The sequence below is a fragment of the Aspergillus bombycis genome, assembly GCF_001792695.1.
Source record: "Aspergillus bombycis strain NRRL26010 chromosome Unknown contig00130, whole genome shotgun sequence".
NCBI classification, from domain to species: domain Eukaryota; kingdom Fungi; phylum Ascomycota; class Eurotiomycetes; order Eurotiales; family Aspergillaceae; genus Aspergillus; species Aspergillus bombycis.
The window spans coordinates 39,413-62,814 of record NW_019170132.1 but is presented as its reverse complement, the minus strand read 5'-3'; the positions used below and the strand labels follow the sequence as shown (position 1 = coordinate 62,814).

Genomic DNA, 23,402 nt, shown 5'->3' with positions numbered 1-23,402 from the left:
CCCCAACAATAATATTGTATGACCTAATGGCTACAGGGAGCTAATACGATACAACCATTCATTGGCTCTGAGACCGATGAAATCTGCAGGACCCCGCGAATTGCCGATATCTAGACTTTACTAGCCTTCTCTTCTCGCAAGCCGGATTGGTTCTGTAACGAGCGCTTCGCTGCATTGTTCATCACAAGTCAAAGTATATACCGGAGATAATGGCCATGAGAAGGCATATCACTGCTCTTTCTAGATGGCTTCAATTTGCTGAATTGTCACCGTTACTTACACCATGTACCCTCGATGGGTGTGAATAATGTTAGGCAAGGTAGATTAACTGAGAGTTTCACGCTGTGCACCGTCGGAGGACGGTAGTTAGTTAATGAAACGCCTAGCCAAAAAAGTGAGGATCACCGACAAAATTTTTCCGTTATTGGTACTCTATAGCAATGATATTCCATTCATCCTAGATCCACATCGGCGCTAAGTGGGGGACGTGTGGCCTGAGTATGATTCAAGGGCGATCGGGCCCCAGCTGATTCTGTCACAGTAGACTGCACACCCACTTGGATGTTCTGATAACTCAGATCATGGCAGTGACTGCATCCTCATGGAAGGGAATGCCGAAACCAAGCCATGTAACTCCAACTGAATGCAACATGACAGGCCCATATGGCGCCGTTAGCACTTCACGATACATCCAGCTGGGCGAAAGCTCACCGGGAAACGAAAGGTATAAATCTGAGCTGCAGGACGGCCATCGAGTCAGAAGAGACAGCAGCAGCATCATCATCATCATCATCATCATCATCATCATCATCATCGCACAACCGCAGCTATTACCATCGTGTATAACAACCTTCGAAGAACAACCATGCAGTTCAACTCCATTCTTAGCGTTCTGCTGTCCTGCGGCCTCGCAGCAGCACACATGCAAATGAGCTGGCCTTATCCCATGCGCAGTCCACTTGACCCTCAAAACAAAGGGTCCGACAAGGACTATGACATGTCAAACCCTCTCGACCAGTCCGGTACGGCGTTCCTCTAACTTCCCTATATATAAGAGTGGAATGTTTACATAACCTAGGTTCCAATTTTCCTTGCAAGGGCTATCACAAGAACACTCCCTGGCGCGCAACCGCGGAATACCAGGCTGGCGAGTCATATAACATGACGGTGGCCGGCGCCGCGACACACAGTGGTGGATCCTGCCAGCTGTCTCTAAGTTACGACGAAGGAAAGACCTTTAAAGTCATCAAGTCCATGGTGGGAGGATGCCCGCTCGAGCTCAAGTACGACTTCGAGATACCGAGCGACGTTGTCAACGGCCGTGCTCTGTTTGCTTGGTCCTGGTTTAACCTGGTGGGAAATCGGGAAATGTACATGAATTGCGCCAATGTTGAGATCAGCGGAGGGAGCGGCAGCAGGGAATCGTTTGGAAACAATTATCCGGATATATTTGTGGCCAATGTTGGAAATGGCTGTTCTACGGTGGAAGGAAAGCACACGGTGTTTGCGCATCCGGGAAAGCAGGTTACCTATGCGGATGGTGTTGATGCGTCCTCGCCTCCATTCCCCAAATGCTCTTGAAATCACAACCAATGGATGTTACACACGTTTGTACGTGATACATATTGTGAGTATCGGCAAGGCGGGACCATACTGGACTATGGTTGCCAAGTGTTGAAATAAGGATCAGTTGATCTGAGCAGACATGGTACAATTTTGTTCACATGAACTCTTTTGCTATTTTCTATACATCTGAGTGAAGTATATAATTGAGAGGTGGATCCCGTGAGTGACAGAACACCGGCTGTAGTTGTAAATGGCTAGGTATTCAGGAAAAAGACCCGAGAGCTACGCACCATTTCAAGCGACATGATCGCCGCCAATCATGGATCGATCGCATGTTGACAAGTTACTACTAGTGCTAGGCTGGAGGCAGGATGCAATTGCGGCGTTGGCAACAAGTCACTATCTAGGTATGGTGTCATGTGATAGGATCTGACTGGACCCTTTCGCCGAGAACAGCCGCTTACGGCCGGCTGGGGGCGGACATGAATACCGATTAAGTAAAATGGATCTCATCCCCGCAAACCAAGATAAGCATATATAAACCTTACAGAACCTCGTTATCATCTTGCGGATCTTTACTTTTCCTCGATCATCCCCTTGATATACAGTTACCGACTCGATTACCCCAGCAATATAGCGCTACAATGACTCAAAGTTCGACCTCCAAGGGAACAATAAAGGTTGCGGACTATCTGTTCGCCCGACTCTGCCAGCTCGGCATCCAGTCTATTTTTGGGGTTCCGGGGGACTACAACCTCAGACTACTGGATTTTGTGGAGCCATCTGGGTTGCACTGGGTTGGAACCTGCAACGAGCTGAACGGTGCATACGCGGCGGATGGATATGCTAGGATCAACGGCTTGGGGGCCTTGATCACCACGTTTGGTGTCGGTGAGCTCTCCGCCATCAACGGAATCGCAGGCGCCTATGCGGAAAAGGCTCCTGTCATTCATATTGTCGGCACGCCATCGCGTGCGTTGCAGGATGCCCGCACCTTAGTCCACCATACCTTCGCCGATGGAGAATACAACCGATTTGCGGCAATGCACGCCCAAGTCACGGTTGCTCAAGCGAACCTCATTGACCCTCGCACAGCGACAGAACAGATCGATTGGGCATTACAGCAGTGCCTGGTCCATAGCCGACCGGTCTACATCCAAGTTCCGGATGATATGGTTGACGTCATGATCCCGGCGTCAAGTCTCGAAACAAAAAAGATCGGATTACCTGCTACCCCGAGTCACAAGCACGAGACTTCAATTTTTACAACCGTGCTGGAGCGCATTTACTCTGCTAAGCGCCCAATGATATTTGTGGATGGAGAAAGCAGGGCTCTGAATATCCTCCCCCAGGTTGATGAACTAATTAAAACTACCCATTGGCCGACGTGGACATCCGCCTATGGAAAAGGTCTGGTTAATGAGCAATTAGATAATGTCTACGGTTTCTACGGTGGAAACTACGGCGCCGAGCAAGAGAAAGCATACTTTGACTCGGCCGATTTAGTCCTTGTGCTCGGGCCTCACTACAGCAACACTAATACGCTAGGCTTTGCCACAATCCCCAGACAAGAAGTATCTATCTCCTTCTCGGGGTCCACCATTCAAATTGGAAAAGATCTCCACAGAGACTTCTCAATCAAACAGTTCCTCACTCAGTTGTTGGAAAGTCTAGATCATAGTCGCATTCCGAAAATCAATGGAGCACCCCCTAAGCCCAAGGGAGACCTAAGTCATATCAACAAGTCTGATCTCATCACACAAGATGATTTCTACCGTTTTGTCGACCGACTCTTCCGCGAGGGAGATATCGTGGCTACGGAAACAGGGACAGCCTCTTATGGTGGACGCACATTTACTCTTCCCCCTAATACACGTATGTTTTGTGCAGTGACATGGCTGTCGATCGGGTACATGCTTCCTGCCTGTTTCGGTGCTGCTCTGGCGCAGCAAGAAACGAACAATTTTAAACCTTCCAACGGTGCTGGTACTGGCAAAGGTCGACTGTTCCTATTTATCGGAGACGGCAGTCTACAGATGACAGTGCAGGAGATAAGCTCGATCATTCGAGAGAAACTTGATGTCACCATTTTTGTTATTAATAACGCCGGGTATACTATCGAACGGGCAATCCATGGCCGGAACCAGTCATACAACGATATTGCCCCTTGGAGACATCTGCAAGCACTTAGCTTCTTTGGCGGCAGTGAAGAAGACGCCGCGAAGAACACTTTCAGCGCAAGAACCTTTGGGGAATTAGAAGAAGTGCTGCACTCGGACCGGATCCAGAAAGGCAATGGGCTTAGAATTGTTGAGGTTCACATGGGTCGGGAAGACTGCCAAGGTCTCCTGAGAACCCTTATGAACAACCAGATCGCACAAGATGCAAAACAATAAGTTATACTAGGGAGTAGATTACTAGGTATTAGATTAGACTAGAATCCGTTCCAAATTCTTACCTGATCTTAGCTGCCATGACATCATTGCATCATCCACTAGCCACCGTGGCTGATCATGGGGCTTATCGACCCGGACCAATATTAATCCAGAAAATTCTCATAGCCGAGCAAGGCCCACGTCCCAGCAGGTCCACAAAATCCGGCAGAGACAGCAACATTATAGGCCATTGACGATGTCGCAGGAACCGAGTCCACTCTCACAAGTATCCTCTACGTCATGGTCTAGATTGGATTCTGTAATCCGGTTTGGGGTCGCCACGGCTATGAAGCAAACTACTACTTATTGCAGGCATTTCAGCCGGCCCTGGTTCCACCAATTGTCGCAATTCACCCATCATCATTGGAGTCCTTCTTGAATCAAGCGCAAGTCACCATGACCAACCCAACGCGAAAGATTGTCTGTTTCTCAGGTATAGGAATCCTTTACCCCATGTGCCATGGCGTGCGCTAATCCCCTTTAGACTTTGACGGCACGATTTTCATGCAAGACACGGGCCATGTCCTCTTCGATAACCTGGGGTGTGGCGAGAAGCGCCGTCAGGTACTCGACGAGCAGATCAAGTCCGGTGAGCGATCATTCCGGGAAGTCTCCGAGGAGATGTGGGGGTCGTTGCGGGTTCCGTTTGAGGATGGGTTTGAAGTGATGAAAAAGGAGCTGGAGATTGACCAGGGCTTTAAGGAGTTTCACCAATTCTGCATTGACAACGGGATTATTTTCAATGTCATTAGTGCTGGATTGAAGCCCATCTTGCGGAAAGTGCTGGATACTTTCTTAGGCGAGGATGAAGTATGGCACCCGATCGCTGTCAACTTCTTGAGCTGTGAATGTTAATATTCTCGCAGTCATCACGAATCGACATTGTCGCAAATGACGCACAGATCAACCCCGATGGCTCGGCATGGAAGCCGATCTGGCGACACCAAACCGAACTCGGCCACGACAAGGCCCTTTCCGTGAAAGAGGGTCGTGCGCAGGCCGAAGAATTGAGCGATGAGAACGAGATCCCCCTCATTATTTTCATCGGCGACGGAGTCTCCGACCTGGCGGCCGCCCGGGAAGCTGATGTGCTATTTGCCCGGAAGGGACTCCGGTTGGAGGAGTATTGCATTGAGCACCAGATTCCCTACATCGGCTTCGATAGCTTCACCGACGTGAAAAAAGAGGTAGAGAAGATTATGAAGGAGGATCAGGAGAAGACTGGCGGTGTGGGTAAACCGGCTCGGTTTAACCCCCGCGCGAACATGTGGAGACGGATCTCCAGCAAGCAAGCAGTACGTTGCAACTTCCCGATGATATCGATGATTTGGAGCATTCACTGACCGTCCGACTGCAGGTACCCAAGTTTGTCGCCGCGACCCCGTCGAAAGAAGAAAAGATGTTCCTTTGGCCGGAGAATTTCTCTCAGTATCAACCGAAGCCTGTTCCGGAACATGTGGCTTCTTAGAGCGCGCTTTCAACCCAACACTGCATGACGTGGTATATGCAGTATAGATATAGATACCGATGAGGGTCGAGGAAGATTTATGACCCTTACATTTCAGGCACAGTGTACATAGGAAAGACTCACGTTTAATAATGTCAAACTGGGCGAAATAGAAATGCTCCCCAGAAAATCGCAAGTGATACTCCATGCGTACATCGAAAGTGTCACACACGCCATACTTCATAACCAAGCACTGCTTGGCCAACGCTAAACGTCTCAGCCTCAGCAACCCTCAAGGTCGAGGGGCACACCTTCATGGCTGATGGCCAGAACCGAAGTGTATGCCAAATGCAGATTAGCGCTTAGGATCCACAAGGCCGGCACAGCCCCCGAGACCCGCACGCTAAAATTGAAGAACGAGGCTTATGTTGGATTCAGCCCAATGACCGTCCGTTGCGCCCCTGACGAATTGGTTTCCTCATTCGGTAAACTACGAGATATCGAAGAGGGAAATGAGGTATAAAGTCTGTAGGACAGCTGTGGTTTCTCTGTTCTAATCCCCCTTCTTGATTTACATTGAAAAAGCGTATCGTATCTGTGACTCATTTATTTCTATAGGACAGCAACATCATGCTTCGCGGAAAGGCTATCAAAGGTGTCGCAGCCGGAATTGGTCTAGCATCCGAAAGTATTACAGCATACAAGGCCAACAGACGCGAGAAGAAGGCTCAAAGCTCTGATGGATCAGAGACCGATAATGCCAATGTAACGACAACCGACGACGAATTCGCTCGCCACGAAAGGGTAGTCGAGGAGCAACACGAAGAAGACTGGGAACTTGACGAATTACAGGAGGAATTAAATAGCACTTCGGAGACAAACAAAGCCGCCACAAATCAAACCCCAGAGCAACTGGCCGAGTCGTTTCTACAAGCCTATCCACAGCCACCACCATATACGCCGACGTCCAACCCAAGACTCCCGTATCCGGTGGTTCTTCCGCAGCGACGGCCTAAATCGCGGAAGCGAGGGTTCATCAGAGCGTATGCACCTGCACTGGAAGACTTCGGCATTGACCAAGCTATGTTTCTTGATTTCTTGGAAACGTCCAATCGTGCCTGTCAGGCGACTCCGTGGTTACACGCCATCAACCTGGCAGGAATTGGCACTATGTTTTTGCCTAGTGCGATTGGAATAGCGGTTAGTATTGCAATCCAGCTGACCACTGATGTTGCGATAGCAATGGACGCAAGAAGAAAGTATGTCTTCTCTCGATTACATTGGCTTTGCACAAGGGGATATCGCTAACTGAGTACAGAACGAATTCATATTTTGACAAGATCAATGAAGAGGTGTTCCGCCCTCGTGGTCTCTATTGTCTCCTTATGACATGGAAGCCAGAGTCCTCGTCGACAGTCACCAGCTTTGATCTGAACTCAACAGTTGTCACGTCACTTGACCGTGGTGGGTCAGGGACATTCAATAGGGTGAAACATATGTTCAAGTCCTCGCACGGCAACACTTACGGAGATATGCCATTCCCAGAAACCGCCCCCCTCATCTTCCCAGATCTTGACGAGTTAGCCACACAGGGTGTTGATGGCGTGGCCAAAATAAAGAATGCCAAGTCGTCACGCCGAGAATTTGTAGCCGATTATCTTGATCGGAGGTCACAGGCTCAATTCGTAGGTTCATCCCATGACAATCTACAACGCGCTCTGACAATAGCACCAGGAAATGGAACATCCCGACAACTCTCTGAATAAGGCACCAAAGCCCCAATTCACTTCCCGCTACGCCGATCCCAGTCACCCAGCGAGTAGTGGATCGGCTCTTGGACTGATCACTGGCGGATATATTACCGGGGGCCAACTTAGAGACCTTCGGGGCGGTCAGCGACGAGACAGGTTAGGCCGAGGCCAGGAATATGAACCACGGGGTATACGAGAGCGTCCCATTGGGCCAGTGGGAGCTCTAGCGGCTACTGTACGCTCTATTAGAGCTGGGCGCTCGTCGGCTGAGCCTCACCGAGATCTTGGGGAAGGGCCACACGATGAAGAATATCGCAGACGATCTAGCGGGCGAGTGAGTTCCCGTAACCCACGTGAGCGGCTGCAAAACCGAGGGGGGCCCATTGGCGGTATCCAGAAATTCCTGAAGAGTGTGAGTTCTTGGGCATCAGCTCCTACGTACTATTGCTAATACCGGCATTTAGAACGTTCTGTACATGATGATCGTCAACCTTCCGTCAGAAGAAGAGATGGCGCAGGCCCGAGCCGCCTTGAGGTCGTAGCTGTATATACATGAGGACTATTGTCTTTGGCTGGTTATAGGAGATATGATGCAACTTTGATCATGTTTAGTATATAATAATTAATTGTATGGCAAGTAACTGTCTCCATCCGATAAGACCTTTGCCCACGTGGCTAAGGGATGACGAGAGTAGGGCAGTACGTCATCTGCCGTCCAAAAAGACAGTGACCTCCCAAACCCTAAACCGTCGAACCCAAGCAAAGACACTTAGCAGCCCGTTGGAATAACGTGTGTCCATATAGAATACCAAGCGATGCCGGATTGGCCAGTTCGTCTATGAATCATGCTAGCAACTCCGCCCCCACTTGCCTGGCCGAGGCTGGACTTATGTATATTATATTATAAATACCCCTCCATGATCATCCCCATGAGCTTCATATCCCATTCATACTCACTTTCACTATACTAACCCTACTCCAACGCAACTGCAACGCCTCCCCAATCGGAAAAAAAAAACAAGCAGAAACCCACCCAGCAAAATGGTCTTCCAAGCTCTCCTATACGTAACCCGCAAAAGCGGCACCACCCCCGCCGAATTCCAAGCCCACTACGAAACAGTGCACGTGCCACTCATCCAAAAGCTGGCAGGCGCAGACTTCCCTCTCGCCCACAGACGTCTCTATCTTGCACGCCCGGCACCCGGCGAAGACAACAGTTTCCCGGCGGCGGTGCTGATGGGCGCCCAGGAGGATTTCGCCTTCGATGCGGTTGTGGAGTTGACGTTTAGGGATGAGGCGGCGTTTAAGGTCTTCTTTGCGCGGAGACAGGAGCCCGGGACGAAGGAATTGGTGGATGCTGATGAGGAGACGTTTTTGGATCCGACGAAGCTCAAGGCGGTGGTTTTGGGGGAGGTTCAGGAGACGACCAGTTAATGTAATGTTAGAGTGTATAGATGAGGGAGTTTTATGGTCGTTGTCAAAATGACTACATTGGGATAAGGGATCCGTGCTAGGGACGCAGTTAAATGCATGTAGTGCCGGTGCGGAATTAGCCTTGCCCGTCGGAAGACCGATGATCAAGCTAGTGGTGGAAAAGCACCATCTTAGCGCCGTTGGTGGATTGAGGGTCCAGCGAGGATTCAGGTTAGCACTGCTGGCTTGTAATTTGTTTTCCCAAATGGCCCCCACCGCCACTTGGAAACTTCTCCCCTGAAATGTCTCGAGATACCCTCATACCGGCCAGGCCATGAATCATGATGCTGCTACACTCTTGGAATCCACCGCGCACCGGATCCCCGGGTCTGCTGAAGACCACGGCGTATCTTCTTCTCCTGCAAGCAGTCAAAATCACCTCGGCTACGCTCTGCTACACACCCGACGGCACAATCTCGAATGATGTACCTTGTAATGTAACGGCCTCGGTCAGCGTCTGCTGTCAGGAAGGATTTATCTGCACATCAAACCTGCTCTGCCAACCCCAGGCTGGTGGGATGGAACGGACGGGAACCCCCTACAATTCATCCGCGGAACCTGCACGGACAAATCCTGGTCATCGTCATTATGTCCAGGTCGATGTGTAGCTGGTAAGTCATCGAGCTAGTCGCCCAATGAACACAATGGACAGATACTGATATAAACTAACTTTTCCAACAGAAAGCGTCAGCGGCGGAGAATGGGTCATGCGATGTGGCAATACCACAAACAATTACTGCTGCTCCGCGGACGACTGCTGCACCAATAAGTCCTTCTCCCAATTTTCCCTGGACGAGCCCACGGTGACTGCAACGGCCGGAGTGGTGCCATCAACAACGGTGCACGCAACAACCACGACCTCAGCCCCGACAACAACCTCGGCATCGACAACCTCGAGCCCCACACAAACTGCATCCGATGATAGCTCTGGAGGGGACTCGTCGAATTCAAAGTCGAAAACAATCGGGATAGGAGTTGGTGTCGGCGTTGGTGGTGGAGTCGCTTTGCTGGGGTTGCTGGGAGGGTTCCTGTTTATGCGACGACGGAAGGCTAAGCAAGCGGTGCCACCGCAACATCCTCCTCTACCAGTGCGTTATGAGGCACAGGGATCCTTTCCGCACGGCCAGAAGCATCTGCCACCGCAGGAGCTGGACTCCCAAGATCCGCGGGTACTGGCCGAGCTGCAAGGGACGACTGGTCATACATAGGGATACGCAAGGATTTTTGTAATCGGGTACAGGGAATGACGATTTCCAAAATGTATAATGGGCATGGATGCCACGTTCGCGTGCTACAGCGTGGTTCTTATGTATGTTAATGAGCTTGGAAGAACTTGTGACCTTAGCGAGAAGAATAGCCGCGGTTGATCAGTGATTAGCGCTTGCGATGGCTGCGGAATGGTACAGGAAACCTTATGAAAGAACTGTGGTGGGCAGTAAGTCAGTAGCTCAGTTGGTATATACTATTATGCTATACGGATCCGTATAAAATACAAAAGATGTATGTACAAGTATTTTGATAGAAGAGTATCACTGCAATAAGGCATGTCAGGTGGAAACCTAACACACAAGAGTCATGAATCATTGAATATTGCTGGTATATTTAAGACAAGTCAATGGGCTGGCTAGTGGTATGCACGGTCCGGTAATTCCGAAACCCACTCGGTGGCCTGGGTTCCAGGTAGTTCTTTCGGTGTTTGTGGGGGTGGAGGCTGGGTCCATGGTGGAATCTGCGCAAATGTCGTTTCTGCCACTGGTATCGACCTCTTTCGTGACTGGGACTGGCGATATTTAAGCCAGGTAAGCACCGCAAGCAGTGCAATCGCTGGAACCCCGATGCCCACACCAACGCCAAGTCCTACTTTAGCAGATGGATCGAGGCCAGATTGAGAGGACGACGATGCTTGGGGAGTCTCGGTAGGCGAGGTCTCAGTCGGAGCAGACGATGTGGTGCTTGTTGTCGACGAGCTTGTTGACTTCAGTTCGGACGTAGAGGTTGCTGTATACGAAGTCGAGGTGCTCGAGGTACGCGGTTTGTCGGTTATATTAAAATAATTCGATGTAAGTCTGAAGCCTGGACTGGTCGGATTGGCGTTGATCCAGAAAAAGAAGATCGGCGAGTCTTCAATGCTGGCGCCGTACGTTTGTACCTTCCAGGTGAAATTTGTGACCCCAATATCTTCAACCTGAGCTTCATATTTCGTCATCACGTCAGTGCCATTCAGCCCCCATGCAAGGATAACTATGAACAGCAAGATGGGAACACTCACTATAGATATTACCCAAACTAGCTGCCATTTCCTTACCAAGCGACTGATGCCAAAGAGAGATGTTGAACGTAGTCCAGGTTGTCATCCAGGAGACCACTTGCTGCTCCCCCAGGACCCAGACGGGATTTTCAGCTGAATTTGCGGCCGGTGGATTGACAAATCTGTTATTACTTGTCCCATCTCCCTGTGCGACAACTCTCTCTAGTCCGTATAGTAGAATGATTAGACAAATGCGCAAAAATGCGCTGGGGAGCCTGCGACCGTTCATGGTGGCTCATAGGAGGGGGGAGAGAGTGAGAAGGAAGATAGCTCGCGTGGAGGATCGGCGAGAGAGGGATTGAATGCTTAGGCGCTTTGAGTCTTGTCGGCTTCTAGGCGTAATCGTGCGGTCTGTTTGGGAATAACCGCCCAAAACCAGCGCCTGCAGGGTGACTGCATTAGTGTTGTTGAAGACTGGCTTAGTCGAGACTCGGTGTCAGTCTAGGGCTCGGATGATTGGTGATCGTTTGCTGCTAAGGGGATAGCCAAGCCTCCGGCCTGCGGGCTAATCCGCGCAAGCGCCGCCGTCGAGAATAAATGGTCAATTGAACCCTATCAGAATGAGTTTAAGAAGACCCCTGCATTTTAGTTAATGAGCAAAAGATTGACGATGTGTCAGATGTGCTATGTATAGCCTTGGTGATTGGAAAGTCCACTGCATTCCACCAATCATGACGTGCGTGCTTGACGTGAGGTAGATTACCATGCTTTTCTATGGAGAGATAAAGAAAAGACGGTGATAGAAAAAGAGCCCTAGGAATCGTAGTCAGCATACGCCGGATATTGTATATTATACTACACTCTACATCGAGCCCGTTGGGGTTTCTGTCTCCAACCAACCTTCGTCTCTAGATATCCAGCGCCCTCTGCACTGGGCCAACCGGACCAGCCAGTCTTCAGACTTCGATAATCGATGGAAAAGGAGCGATCCATCTCAGCCAGCAATCCTGGCAATACTGACTGAGCCCCACATCATGTTTAGGACCCCACTCGCCGGTGTCAAAGAAAGGGCCCAAAGAAGCTTTTCGGCCCCAAAATAAATGATAATATCTAGGAGCACATCGGAGTACTCCTTCAGCTTAGTTCATCAAACGAGTATTGCTAGCAGCACCGACAGGTGGGTCTCAGTAGTAGAGATCTCTCGATGATCGGTGAATTGGGCCTGGTCGGCATTTTATCCCCTATTAATGGGGCCAGGGGGATCCGAATCTTCCTCTTGTGAGGCCTTCCATCTCCAGATGGAATGCTGAGAAGCAGAGGCAAACCTTGGTACTGCCATTTCAGATTAAAACTCCAATCCGCGTTATGGCTCCAGATGAATGCGGTGGATATTTGGTCAGTCACAGTTCTATGGCAGTTCAAGCCCACCAATGGTCCTTGATATCAGGGTATAGGTCACATATTTGTCGTCCATATTCCAGGACTACATTCGTTTGTGCCAGTCAAATACCAAACTCTTACCTGTGACAGAGTTGGATACACAATGTCGGAGGGCCTTAGCGTGGACATTGTCAGGGAAACTCCACCCATAGGCTCCAGGCAAAACTTCAAACTGTGATACTTACGCCAAGTATCTCATTCTGCACTAGATGTACATGACCCCGTGTTGTTGGTAATAGTCTATTCTGGCATACCGAGTATGTGGGAGCGACCCATATTAAACGAGAATTATACAGATTAGAACAACTACATGTACCAAAGGCCGGTTCAATAACTGGCCATCCTAATGTTGTTAAACATATTCTAGCCAGAGACATTGGCGTACAGAATCTTTTGAGGATGTGACAAGTAACTGGTCCAGAGCGGTCTTTGAGGTACCTCGGTGACACAGGCGGTTCAGACACTCTAGGGGCGTGGTTTGTTATACTAGGGCACGGAATGATGCCATTTCCCTTTATTGTACTTGAGATTGTGCCCAACGTACAGCTCCCAGACTCGATGTTGGTTGGTTTCGTTATTCCCTAGGTAAACAGGCTGTTCTTTTTTGATAAAACCAGCTTTCCCTATGACAGGGCCCTGGTCAGAGCGACGATTTCCATCACAGCCAATGGTCATCATAGGTAGCGAGGCATAACCTAATCCGACATGGGAGGATACCACCATGCTGTTTTCAACCAGTAGACACACCTCCAGGTTACCAGGGTAGGGCTAGCCAGGGTCTTATGGACACCAACTTATATTAGCCAACCGGGGCACGAGATGAAATTAAGTGACAAGGGATCTACCAGGTCACGAACGAATTACGTCTCCAGCTCCGTCCACCATCAAGGCACGCTTAACACACATGATGCTTGCCGCTGAACGTAGAGGGTTGCACGTGTGTCTCGGGGGATATGGCTAGTGCATTCACCATTTCTATGTCGTTTGTCGGTCAGTCAGATTATTCCGTTTTCATTGAACAGTTTAGGTTAGAGTCCATCAGCCGCAATGGCACGGTAATACTGGCTATAAATATCGTTGGTGGGGTTTGTTAGTGAGTGCCAGGTTGCTTGGCGGAAATAGGGCACACTGTTATATAAGTCCCCCTTACTGGACTGAGAGATGCTGTGTGATATACTGCAAGGCTCGAGAGCAGATAATTCCTCGAACGCGAGTGTTGGACAAGTGTGACATAGTTCCAAACTTCGTCATATTGGGGGCTCAAATAAGAGGAATGACTTGCACCGTAGCTAGATCCATAGTCCGGCGCACTTTTAAATTCCCCGCTCATCACTTGCAGAACTACGAGAACCACTTATTGAGGAACTGATGGATCCAAACCCAAGTCAGCACGTGTCAGAGGTGGAAAACCCAGATTCGACTGCTCGATTGCTGCCTGAGGAGCAGAGCTTGCAGCGGAACAAGTTCCAGCAGCTTATATATACCTGGAACGCACTCCTGACTGACTCGTGGTTTCCTGAAACAGCCGCAATGATCTTTAGCGTTGCCTGTTTTGTTGCTATTGTTGCTATAGTCAGAGCGTTTAACGGGAAGCCAGTACCGGTTTTCTCGCGCTGGGTGACACTGAACGCCGCTGTTTCAGTGTTAGGGACAGCATCCAAATGCTCTCTTCTTTATGTGGTGAGCCAGTCGATTGGGCAATGGAAATGGGTGTTATTGAAGACCGAAAGGCGGCAACTACGCTGTATTCAAACCATCTGAATTGGGTGTCGACACGGGAATCAACGACACCATCCACTACCCTGAAACAAAGCTAAAAATTAAACATGTAACCAAATGCGCCATATCATATAGGAACTACAACATTACTGTTTCACACGGTACTCCTACAGTTACCCTCACCAAGCCAGACTGGGGCCGCGTCTTCGTGGATCTTCAAGCTGATGATGATTATGAACTCAGGTGCTGGACACCAGAGCGAGCCTTGAGCAGAACATCGACCCAAGAGGTTTACCTCCGTAACCCTACTAATGGTTCGAACTACTCGATCTGTTACGGTCTCTTTGATCTCAAATCGAGATATCTTCCTTTGTGTCAAGGCTTTATGAATATTTTCTCTAGGGCCACTTACTGGAGAGGGTTGCAGGACTCCACAGAATCGAAATGGACATTCAAGGCCGCTAGACAGGTTATTTACCTTGAGCAGGAAATCAGTCTCACTACCTCCAGGATACTAGAGCTTGGCCTTGAAGAAGCGACAAAAAACGTTGCTGCATCTTTAACCAAAGATATTCTTGATAATAGCACTGACACTGTACACGGCACCGTGTTCATTACTGAAGACCATATATACTTTAATTGGTTGTGGAGTATTTTCCCCACGTTGGTTATTACTGCTGGCGTGGCATTCTATATAGCAACAGTATGGGCCAGTCAGCTCGAAGGGGTTGGCGTGTGGAAGGCATCTACATTGCCCGTGCTATACAATGGAATTGAACAAAGCATATCGAATGGTCATCACGACCTGACAACTATCAGCAAGATGATCTCCATATCTCAATTGACCGAGATTCAACTCCAGTCATCAGATTCGAGAGGAATTGTATTACAATAATTCAATTCGATCCGGTCGATAGTCTGTGAAGCCACCATTTCACGGAGGCCTATCATCCCTTTGCAGGGCTGATAGCAGCGTGGTTAGGTACCATGATGTACGATCAACTTATTCTTCCCATATCGGTAGGGCATACTTCAAAGGGTGGTTGGGCCTATAAAACCTCTGTTACATTGCTGTCATGGTGTCTGATTCGCTACACCATGTGGGTTTTCAATTGACTCCAAATCTGTAACGCAACTTGAAAAAATTGTGTATACTGCTCTCCTGTATACAAGGTTTGGATGCAAGATGTGACTGCAAATTGGTCTGCCGTGCCTTGATGGGATGGCTATTCTTGCATTGTCGACGTAGGATCAGTTACCATGCATGTTTGGCCGTTTATAATTGAAATTGACTTTTCAAGTTATCAAGCCTTCTAGAATCATTCTGCTTGACAGTAATTCATTTTTTTAATGGCTTCAGTGTGGAAACTGCCAACATATCACATAGTATCACACTATTGATTGTTCAGAGTGCCTTTTCAAATTGCTTACATATATATGCAATAGAATAGGATAGGGTGCACAAGTTCTGATCATCACTAAATCCTGATTATCCGAATATTGCGCATAGATTATATCCCTGAATCCAGAAAGTCCGGAACTTAGTAGACTTCAGGAGATATATATGGCAAGGCGCAACTCTTAAGTCCTCGATTTCGGCTCTGCAACTACGTCACCAAGTCTCCTTTTATAAAAAGGCTGTTTATGCTACGAGAGTTCTCGCACACTTTGCAATGCTTTGAGATGGACATGACGCTTGTCGGCTGAATTTTGTGCCGGATTACCTGCTAGATCCCAATCTTTGCTTTACCAAAGTCTGGAAATGAGGACTGTGTTCTTCGCCGCGCTGGGTCTACTCGCTGGAGTCTACTTGTAGAATGTCAGAAGACGCAGTCTTCCCTAGCCTAGCGTGGGTTAGGAGAAGAATATCCCAACATCCACATATCCTGCCTGATCAAAACACTTAAGATGCCATGCTCAACTCAAACTCCTATCTAGGCCGGCCGCGCCATGACCGCCATCTCCATGGTAATACCGGGTCCGAAGGCAGCGACAATCACTTTGCCCCGTCCAGATTCTGGGGTGTCTTGTTCCTTGGCAAGCTCGTTAATAACGCTGATGACAGTGCTCGAGCTGGTGTTTCCCCTCAAGCGGTAAACATCATAGGTCTTTCGCAGGTGGTGTTCCGTAATACCCAGGGCGCTCTGTGCAAGAACCGCGATACTGTAACCTCCCGGATGTAAGGCCCAGTCATAGGAAGAAGGATCAAAATTAGATTTGTCAGAACATAATGAAGGGGTAGACGCTATAAGGTCGTGAAAGCCGGAAGGAAGCGCCGCTGAAGTCTGTCCGGGGACATCCTTCGTGATCACTGGATTGTACCCTGTGTGTATGTTAGCTAACTCCCACTTCTGGGTAAAATCAGAATATCAGTTGCGTACCATTGGGGTGGATATTGAACTGGAGGCTAGAAAGAGAATCCTCGAGGAGAGTTGTGCGAGAGTTGAGAATATTCCAGAGAGGAGCTCGTTCAAAGGTTTCGGGGCCAATCCCATTGCTCAGCACCATAGCACTAGCGCCATCGCCGAAAAGGGCCATGGCAACGTTTGCCTCTTGGGTTTTGACAATATCCTCCAGCATTGAACGGAAAAAGATTGTACAAATCTCGCACGCAACAACGAGCGCTCTTCCTGGCCTTCCTTGGAATGCTGCTCCAAGAAGAAGTTCATTTGCCGTGCGTAGAGCAGAGACGCCACCTGCACAGCCAACGCCATGAAGGAGAGTACGTTGCACATTTTTGTGGAGACCTAGCCTCTCACAAATCATGTAGTCCAGCCCTGGATTGGCTGTGTTCGTACATGTAACTACGACAATGTGGGTGATATCGTTTAAAGAACCATTCCAGTCCGCAAGTGCTTTCCTCGCTGCCTCTTCTGCGACTGGGACACCATATTTTCTGAACAGGGCATCACAGCCAGCAACATCTGGGAGCTTTGGGCCACTCCAGTAGGGGTCGTCCAATGGCACGGCAGTATAGCGGTACTGTATTCTTGATTTTTCATTGATGTGCAAGGTCTTTCGTATCCTGGTTATATGAAATCAGTACCCACAGTTCCCTCTAGTACAGCAGCATAACTTCTTACGCTGGGTCGTTAGGATCATGGGCTGCTGAAATTAGCTTTTCGAGTTCGTCAGATGGGAACTCGTATGAGGGATAATGGGCGCCCGTTCCAACAACAGAGACAACACGCTTTGATAAAGGGACATCATTGTGGATTCTGAGCTCTGGCGGAGGAGTACCATGTAATAGGGGCGCCATGATGCCTTGGCCTAGGACGAAACCCGGGTATAAGCGGTTTTAGGAACAGATATTCTCGGAAATGAAGTATGAAGCGGGCGTCCCAGTGTTATTGAAACCTGTTGGAAGGAGTTTTGGCGTATGCTGCTTTGAATATTCTTTTATCGTCAACTAGACTACATATGCAGCAGATCAGCGAGGAAGCGGCAGTCTAGATCCGGACTGGGCTAACCATTAGATGCCTGATATGGATAAGGAATAAGAATAGTTGATACTTATGCTATAGAAGAGATTCCTAATATAATTATCGGACAACTAGGCAATATTCGGTATTGGTTAGTAATAAGGGCCTAAAACGAAAGGGTCAAAGTTGAGGGTAAATGAAAGGCTCTTCTATCTAGTGGCCCACGCCGCTTAAATACTGCGCAGGGTTTTATGGCTAGTGGATAGGTAGGCCGCTATCAGCTTGGCTCATCTCGTATAAATATATGATCTAGACCGTTTTAGTATCTAGCCGTGTTCAATGGTTGATATAAACTGCTATTTGTCTGTAGCGGCCAAAGCTACATCAAATCAAGTCATGTATATCGTAGCACTGACACGACACAATGGAGGGGTATTCCTGGCATTTTGGAAATGGTATATAAGGTCACACATTCATGCATCCTGTTGACTAATCTCCCCCCTATGTAGGTATAGCTTTTCCCCAACACAGCTGTTGGTTTGTATCTAGCGCACAATCTAAGTCATAGCTCACAGTCCAAGAACTGAACACCAGAGCAATTCCTGAGACGCCACAGAAGACTGCCCAAACAATGCATGCGTATGCTGTCAGTGTATGTTTTCTTGACCTGTAATTTGTCAGTCCATCATTCTGGAATACAACACGGCCAACGGCAGCTCCAATGGTCTGGCCAAGGGCAAGAACAACGCTAAACAGCCCCACTGCAATAGCCAAGCGTTGGCGGAGGCCTGAATGGCATAGCCGAGTGCCAGGAAAAGTATCCCTCCCGTGATGGTATTCCGGAATATCCATGCAGCTATTGTAGTGCACACTTTGATAAGGCAGAGGATGTCCATACTAAAAGTCGTTAGAGCCCATGCCAGCCAGATGGCCCATCGATGTTTCGCTGTGGCTATAATCAGAGATCCAACCACTAGTACACGTGGGGCTACTGTCAAGGTCTCAGGGAAGAGGGAAGCACCGGAAATGACAGGTTTGTGTTCCTTCACCGCGTCATAGTATAACGGAAGATAAGTAAAGGAGACACCATAATACAAGTCGCTGTAGCAGACTCCCGAGGAAGGGAACTTTGCGCCGGCGCTGGCGAGCCTACACCGACAAAGGAGAGGCTGTTTAACAGCGGTCATCTCAATACATTTTGTGGTTGTATCTGAAACGCGGTGGAGATTTCATTGTTAGTTTGAGGTCACTGACATCCCTCTGTGAAGTGTAAGATATGGATCTATGGCATTAGTACCATAACAAAAACATACAACCTGCGGGAATATATATCCGTGCATGTAGTGGTTCTTTGACTTTGCAGCCAAAAGCAGATCGCGCTGGTTCAGGCTGCAATACCCTAACTGTAACTGAGTCTTCATACAGATGAGTTGGTGTTCGGGTAGTGTACACCTAGAAATGTCTCACCACAAAGTTGAGGTAGTATGGTGATCCTTCTAGAGCTATAGCGCTCGACCGTATCTTGGATTACTTCATTTAAAATTAACTTATAAAATCAAATATGGAGGAATTACTCAATAACAAGCATCATTGGTCTAGTGGTAGAATTCATCGTTGCCATCGATGAGGCCCGTGTTCGATTCACGGATGATGCACGTATTTATTTTTTCTTTTTCTTTCTTTTTTTTTTCTCCTCTCTTATCCTGTCCCACTCGCAATTGAAACTGAAGACATTTTTTATTTGTTTTTATTACCCATTATTTGTATTAATTACATTCCAAAGTGGCAACTATTCTTCACTTCGAATGGTCCGACTAACAGGCGACTGATATACTTTCCGAGCATACAGGACATACTGCACGATGGCAAAGAGAGTCACTGTACCCACCATTAGAACGGACCAGTTCATCGTTCTGGGCACCACCTCTCTGGTAGTTGGGAAAAAGGTGAAGACGATTTGCAAAGCAAGGAAGGCCATGGATACCATATTGATAGCTGGGCCATACGGGCCTAGACAGAAGCGCGGACTAGGCGATGTTCTTGACTGCCAGCGGGCTATAAAGAAACAGCCAATGGCAATGATATAGGTCGTCAACATAGACGCAATCGCCAAGGAGGCAATCGCATTGAAAGCTGCCGTGGAGCCAATATTGATCAGGCTCAATAGCACGGTCACCAATGTAGAAGACAGAATAGCCCAGATAGGGGTCTTCGACTGAGGATGGACATAGGCGAAAGTGCTCGAGAAAGGAAGTGCTTTGTCTCGGGCAAACGCAAAGATCTGGCGCGAGGTCGTCGCTAGGATGCCCAAAGCACTGCAGACCTCCATAACTAAGATAATGCATGCGAGGCCTACCGCCATATTGGATGACCCAGTCGCATTCTGAAAAGCCGTGATGAAGGGAAAGCCGCTGGGAGCTTTTAGCACCGAGTCTATGTCGCCCATTGTGAAGAGGAAAGTAATGAGCATAACGAATCCAAGTGTGCCATTGATCAGAGCAGTCGAGATCATACACCACGGGACAATCTTGGAAGCATCCTGGACCTCCTCCGCTAGCAGGCGATCATAGTTAGTTATGTGATGCTGGAACGAGAGTGGCTAAGGATACCTACCCATATGCGTCGCTGCATCCGGCCCCGTGAAAGAGAATATCGGGGTCAGTTGGCCGACCAGACAGGCCAATCCAATATTCGGCCACCCACCTGTGTTAGAAAAGGTCTGGAAAACCTCGGCGCTGCTGGCTCTGTCGGCTTTAACCCACAAGGGGATCAACACCACAAAGAATCCAAAGATATGAATGAACAGCAAGAAACGCTCCAGATTGGCGAGCCAGCCGGTACCCCACCCATTGAGGGCAGTTGCTACCATCGCAATTGCAATAGCTAAAAGCGTGCCATGCCACCTTTCAGATGTGTATACATAGCCTGCCGTCGGGACAGAGTATACGGTGACCAACAAACCCTGAATCAAGGTACCGGCGAGAAAACATACACTGGCAAACGCTGCCTGCCAGCCCAAAACTGCGAGCCATCCTGATGAGGGTACGCAGGGGTTAGTACCATGTCTATCACGCCTACTGGAATTGTCGCACCGTACCTGTGATATAACTCAAGAACCTTTGACAGGAAGGAGGAGCGAATTCGCTGACCCAGTGGTACTGACCTCCCGCCGTCGGAGCTCTCGATGCGATCTCTGCTAAGGACGCGACAGAGGCGAAAAAGCCGATGAAAGTGCCAATATAAACGTAAACCATTCCGGCTCGTCCGCCATTTATGAGACCGTAATTGCTGGTGAGCAGAATTGACTCCCAAGTTGCCATTAACGTACAGTTAAAACCGAGGATGGATACAAACCGAAAATTTCTCTGAGGTGTAGAATCAGTCTGACGGTTCGGTTTATTACCGCATGCATGTTACAAGGAAGATATGATAGCCTCTGTCATTATTACTAACCTTTAATTGTTGCGTCTTTCCTAGTCGTTGCATGTCCAGGTTATCTTGTGCGGTGTTTGCCATAGAGAGCTTTTCATTTGAGGCCGGCGGTTGAGCATCGCCGACCATGACTTGCGACACACGTTTAACTGACGTACCCATCTCTAGACAGCTTAAAAGCATTATATCAAAGCAGATATATCCGGGTGGATGGTGAAGTCCCGAAGCTGACACTGTCAACGTGGCGGAAATGGAACATTTCAACGTGGGTGGGATGCAAGGGGGAGAAGTTGGGACTCGGCAAAAGCAAACACAGCCTCAGCCTAACCAACGCGTAAGACTGGAATAACAAAGGTATAACTGGAGTTGTCCTGCATTAATTGCTGTGAAAAGCCTGACAGGTAGCGGGTCAATACTGTGGCGCCGCGTTTCTCGAGTCCCTAATCTCATACGACATCAGCATAAGTATATACGAGGTGATAGACTATCCGTATACATATAGATGGAAGATGGAGCAGCACGACTTTGTACCCAAAATGATAGGGGAATTTTCTTCCGAGTTTTACACGCACTGACCACATCGTATCTGACGCATAACTCGCGAAAAAAAAAAGCTTAATCACATAGCCTCGGCTTGTTAGAGAGTAAGATAGTCAATCTGGACCGATCATACTCCCTTTACATGAAGATATGTATTTGACCCCTCGTCATGACTGTTGGGAAATAAATTGACATTTATACTAACTAGCCCCAATTGACGAGAATACATATATATATTGACCTTAAGCTTTCGGCCCTTCAAGTTCCTGACCAAGCCATAAACCTCACTAGTATGTTGCTTCTGCAGTTGTGAATTAGAAGCTGCCAATGGATACATAGAATCAATTGAGACTTTACGTATGGGACCATTACATCGTTCCTTGCCTGTTCCTCCCAGATTAGCCCTTTCTAGAATAGTCAATGTATTATCCTTAACTGGGGTTATGTGCACCCTGAAAATTGTTGAATAATTAGTGCCACTTGCTTCTCACTCAAGTGACGGGAATTATACTATTCCTGTAGTGAAACCTTCCACAGTCTCGTTTGTACCAGACAGGATATTGTAAGCGAAGCTGCCTTTAACTCTGTGTCTCAGATGCCACTTCTTTGAGGACTGTTACTATAAACTATCTGTCGAGTATTTTTGGATGCCATTAATAGCAGCATGCAGTGATAAAAGTGAATGCATATCAAATATGCTATAGTTGACAATTAAGTGAATGAAAAGGTGGGTATGCGATCTAGACCCCAGCGAACAAAGAATGGATGCCATATTTAATGCCCAGAGAATGTATCTCAATGCCATTTAATTAAATTGTTAGAGGGCCATGCTTAATCGGATGGTGTTCAGATAATTGAATGTAAGTATTCACTAGCTCTGTCCATGGGAATACACTGAATAGTGCACATATCAAGGTCACTAGATGCTATATAAAAATGCTGGAGGCTCTCACGAGGGCAGCCCTCATTCAGATGCTTGCCTTGCAACAATCACAGAGCATTCTCGATCTAGACCATAAACCATCACTTATCCTACCTCAAACCAAAATGATCTCCCTCGCCAACTTCATTCTCTTCATCCTGGCTTTGCTCTCCGTTGTATCCTCTCAGTCCCTCGAGGAGCACGGCTCAGCAACCAGTCTTGGAAATGTGGTCATAGTCAACAACATGGGCGCCACTCTCTACCTATGGTCCGTGGATGACAAGCAAGGTCCAATGCACGCAGTTGTTCCAGGTGCCTCGTACCAAGAGACATATCGTCTAAATCCCAAAGGCGGTGGCATTTCCATCAAGGTCAGCACAGACCAGAACGCTGATGGCGATATAATTCAGTTCGAGTACACCCAAGCTGGTGAAAAAATCTTCTGGGACGTGTCATGTGTGAACACCAAGCCTGGCTCGCTGTTCTACGCCAAGGGCCTCATCCTTATACCCTCAAACTCGAAGGACTGTCCCCACGCTTTTGTCTGTCTTCGGGGCGATTCCAATTGCCGCTATGTTTACCACAAGCCAAGTGACGACTCTGCAACCCATGGCTGTCCTATTGGCACATCTTTCAACTTGAAGCTTGGCATTTAACTCTGACTACATTCCATGGGCTGACATACTGCATTTGTATTATCCTCTCATGGGAAAGGTCTGAGTACAGGTGAGAATCTAAATGATCGAAGTATGGGGTTGTACAGACATACAGATACTCATAGTACCTGTGGGACTTGAGTAAGATGTTCTGGCTATAATGAATTTTAATGGATCTACGCTTGGTGGATATTACTGTTTATTCATTGTCCTCGATTACAGTTCGAGTTCCTCTGCCAATGGAACGCAATAATGCCAGATAAATATCTATGCTTATGTTCAGACACCGTAAAGTATTATAGTTGACATACGTTCCTTTTGTCCATGCCTTGTTGTAGCATGTTCTTCACC

The 23,402-nt window shown here is 48.2% G+C and overlaps 10 protein-coding genes across 10 annotated transcripts; 7 read left to right on the top strand and 3 right to left on the bottom strand.

Moving 5' to 3' along the window:
* Window positions 1-865: 865 nt before the first annotated feature.
* Window positions 866-1,581, top strand: ABOM_010528 (lignocellulolytic auxiliary activity family 11 protein; the record flags this gene model as incomplete). Its single annotated transcript, XM_022537656.1, has 2 exons — window positions 866-1,022; window positions 1,079-1,581. The coding sequence occupies 2 exons, from the start codon at window positions 866-868 to the stop codon at window positions 1,579-1,581; spliced, it is 660 nt and encodes a 219-aa protein (XP_022384538.1).
* A 629-nt stretch (window positions 1,582-2,210) lies between these two features.
* On the top strand, window positions 2,211-3,962 carry ABOM_010527 (alpha-keto acid decarboxylase family protein; the record flags this gene model as incomplete). The annotated part of the gene is made up of 1 exon (XM_022537655.1): window positions 2,211-3,962. One exon carries the CDS (start codon window positions 2,211-2,213, stop codon window positions 3,960-3,962), a length of 1,752 nt encoding a protein of 583 aa, XP_022384530.1.
* Window positions 3,963-4,397: 435 nt separating this feature from the next.
* ABOM_010526 (putative 2,3-diketo-5-methylthio-1-phosphopentane phosphatase) lies at window positions 4,398-5,469 on the top strand (the record flags this gene model as incomplete). The annotated part of the gene is made up of 4 exons (XM_022537654.1): window positions 4,398-4,434; window positions 4,486-4,811; window positions 4,868-5,296; window positions 5,359-5,469. The coding sequence occupies 4 exons, from the start codon at window positions 4,398-4,400 to the stop codon at window positions 5,467-5,469; spliced, it is 903 nt and encodes a 300-aa protein (XP_022384531.1).
* Window positions 5,470-6,078: 609 nt separating this feature from the next.
* On the top strand, window positions 6,079-7,741 carry ABOM_010525 (uncharacterized protein; the record flags this gene model as incomplete). The annotated part of the gene is made up of 4 exons (XM_022537653.1): window positions 6,079-6,707; window positions 6,767-7,133; window positions 7,183-7,611; window positions 7,664-7,741. The coding sequence occupies 4 exons, from the start codon at window positions 6,079-6,081 to the stop codon at window positions 7,739-7,741; spliced, it is 1,503 nt and encodes a 500-aa protein (XP_022384529.1).
* Window positions 7,742-8,240: 499 nt separating this feature from the next.
* Window positions 8,241-8,633, top strand: ABOM_010524 (EthD domain-containing protein; the record flags this gene model as incomplete). Its single annotated transcript, XM_022537652.1, has 1 exon — window positions 8,241-8,633. One exon carries the CDS (start codon window positions 8,241-8,243, stop codon window positions 8,631-8,633), a length of 393 nt encoding a protein of 130 aa, XP_022384536.1.
* A 323-nt stretch (window positions 8,634-8,956) lies between these two features.
* Window positions 8,957-9,880, top strand: ABOM_010523 (uncharacterized protein; the record flags this gene model as incomplete). The annotated part of the gene is made up of 3 exons (XM_022537651.1): window positions 8,957-9,104; window positions 9,182-9,283; window positions 9,354-9,880. The coding sequence occupies 3 exons, from the start codon at window positions 8,957-8,959 to the stop codon at window positions 9,878-9,880; spliced, it is 777 nt and encodes a 258-aa protein (XP_022384534.1).
* A 416-nt stretch (window positions 9,881-10,296) lies between these two features.
* Window positions 10,297-11,209, bottom strand: ABOM_010522 (uncharacterized protein; the record flags this gene model as incomplete). Its single annotated transcript, XM_022537650.1, has 2 exons — window positions 10,297-10,862; window positions 10,942-11,209. 2 exons carry the CDS (start codon window positions 11,207-11,209, stop codon window positions 10,297-10,299), a joined length of 834 nt encoding a protein of 277 aa, XP_022384535.1.
* A 4,804-nt stretch (window positions 11,210-16,013) lies between these two features.
* Window positions 16,014-17,338, bottom strand: ABOM_010521 (putative chalcone synthase; the record flags this gene model as incomplete). The annotated part of the gene is made up of 3 exons (XM_022537649.1): window positions 16,014-16,402; window positions 16,461-17,104; window positions 17,163-17,338. 3 exons carry the CDS (start codon window positions 17,336-17,338, stop codon window positions 16,014-16,016), a joined length of 1,209 nt encoding a protein of 402 aa, XP_022384532.1.
* A 1,952-nt stretch (window positions 17,339-19,290) lies between these two features.
* ABOM_010520 (putative choline transport protein) lies at window positions 19,291-21,095 on the bottom strand (the record flags this gene model as incomplete). Its single annotated transcript, XM_022537648.1, has 4 exons — window positions 19,291-20,054; window positions 20,115-20,534; window positions 20,599-20,866; window positions 20,955-21,095. 4 exons carry the CDS (start codon window positions 21,093-21,095, stop codon window positions 19,291-19,293), a joined length of 1,593 nt encoding a protein of 530 aa, XP_022384533.1.
* A 1,425-nt stretch (window positions 21,096-22,520) lies between these two features.
* On the top strand, window positions 22,521-23,051 carry ABOM_010519 (uncharacterized protein; the record flags this gene model as incomplete). The annotated part of the gene is made up of 1 exon (XM_022537647.1): window positions 22,521-23,051. One exon carries the CDS (start codon window positions 22,521-22,523, stop codon window positions 23,049-23,051), a length of 531 nt encoding a protein of 176 aa, XP_022384519.1.
* Window positions 23,052-23,402: the final 351 nt, after the last annotated feature.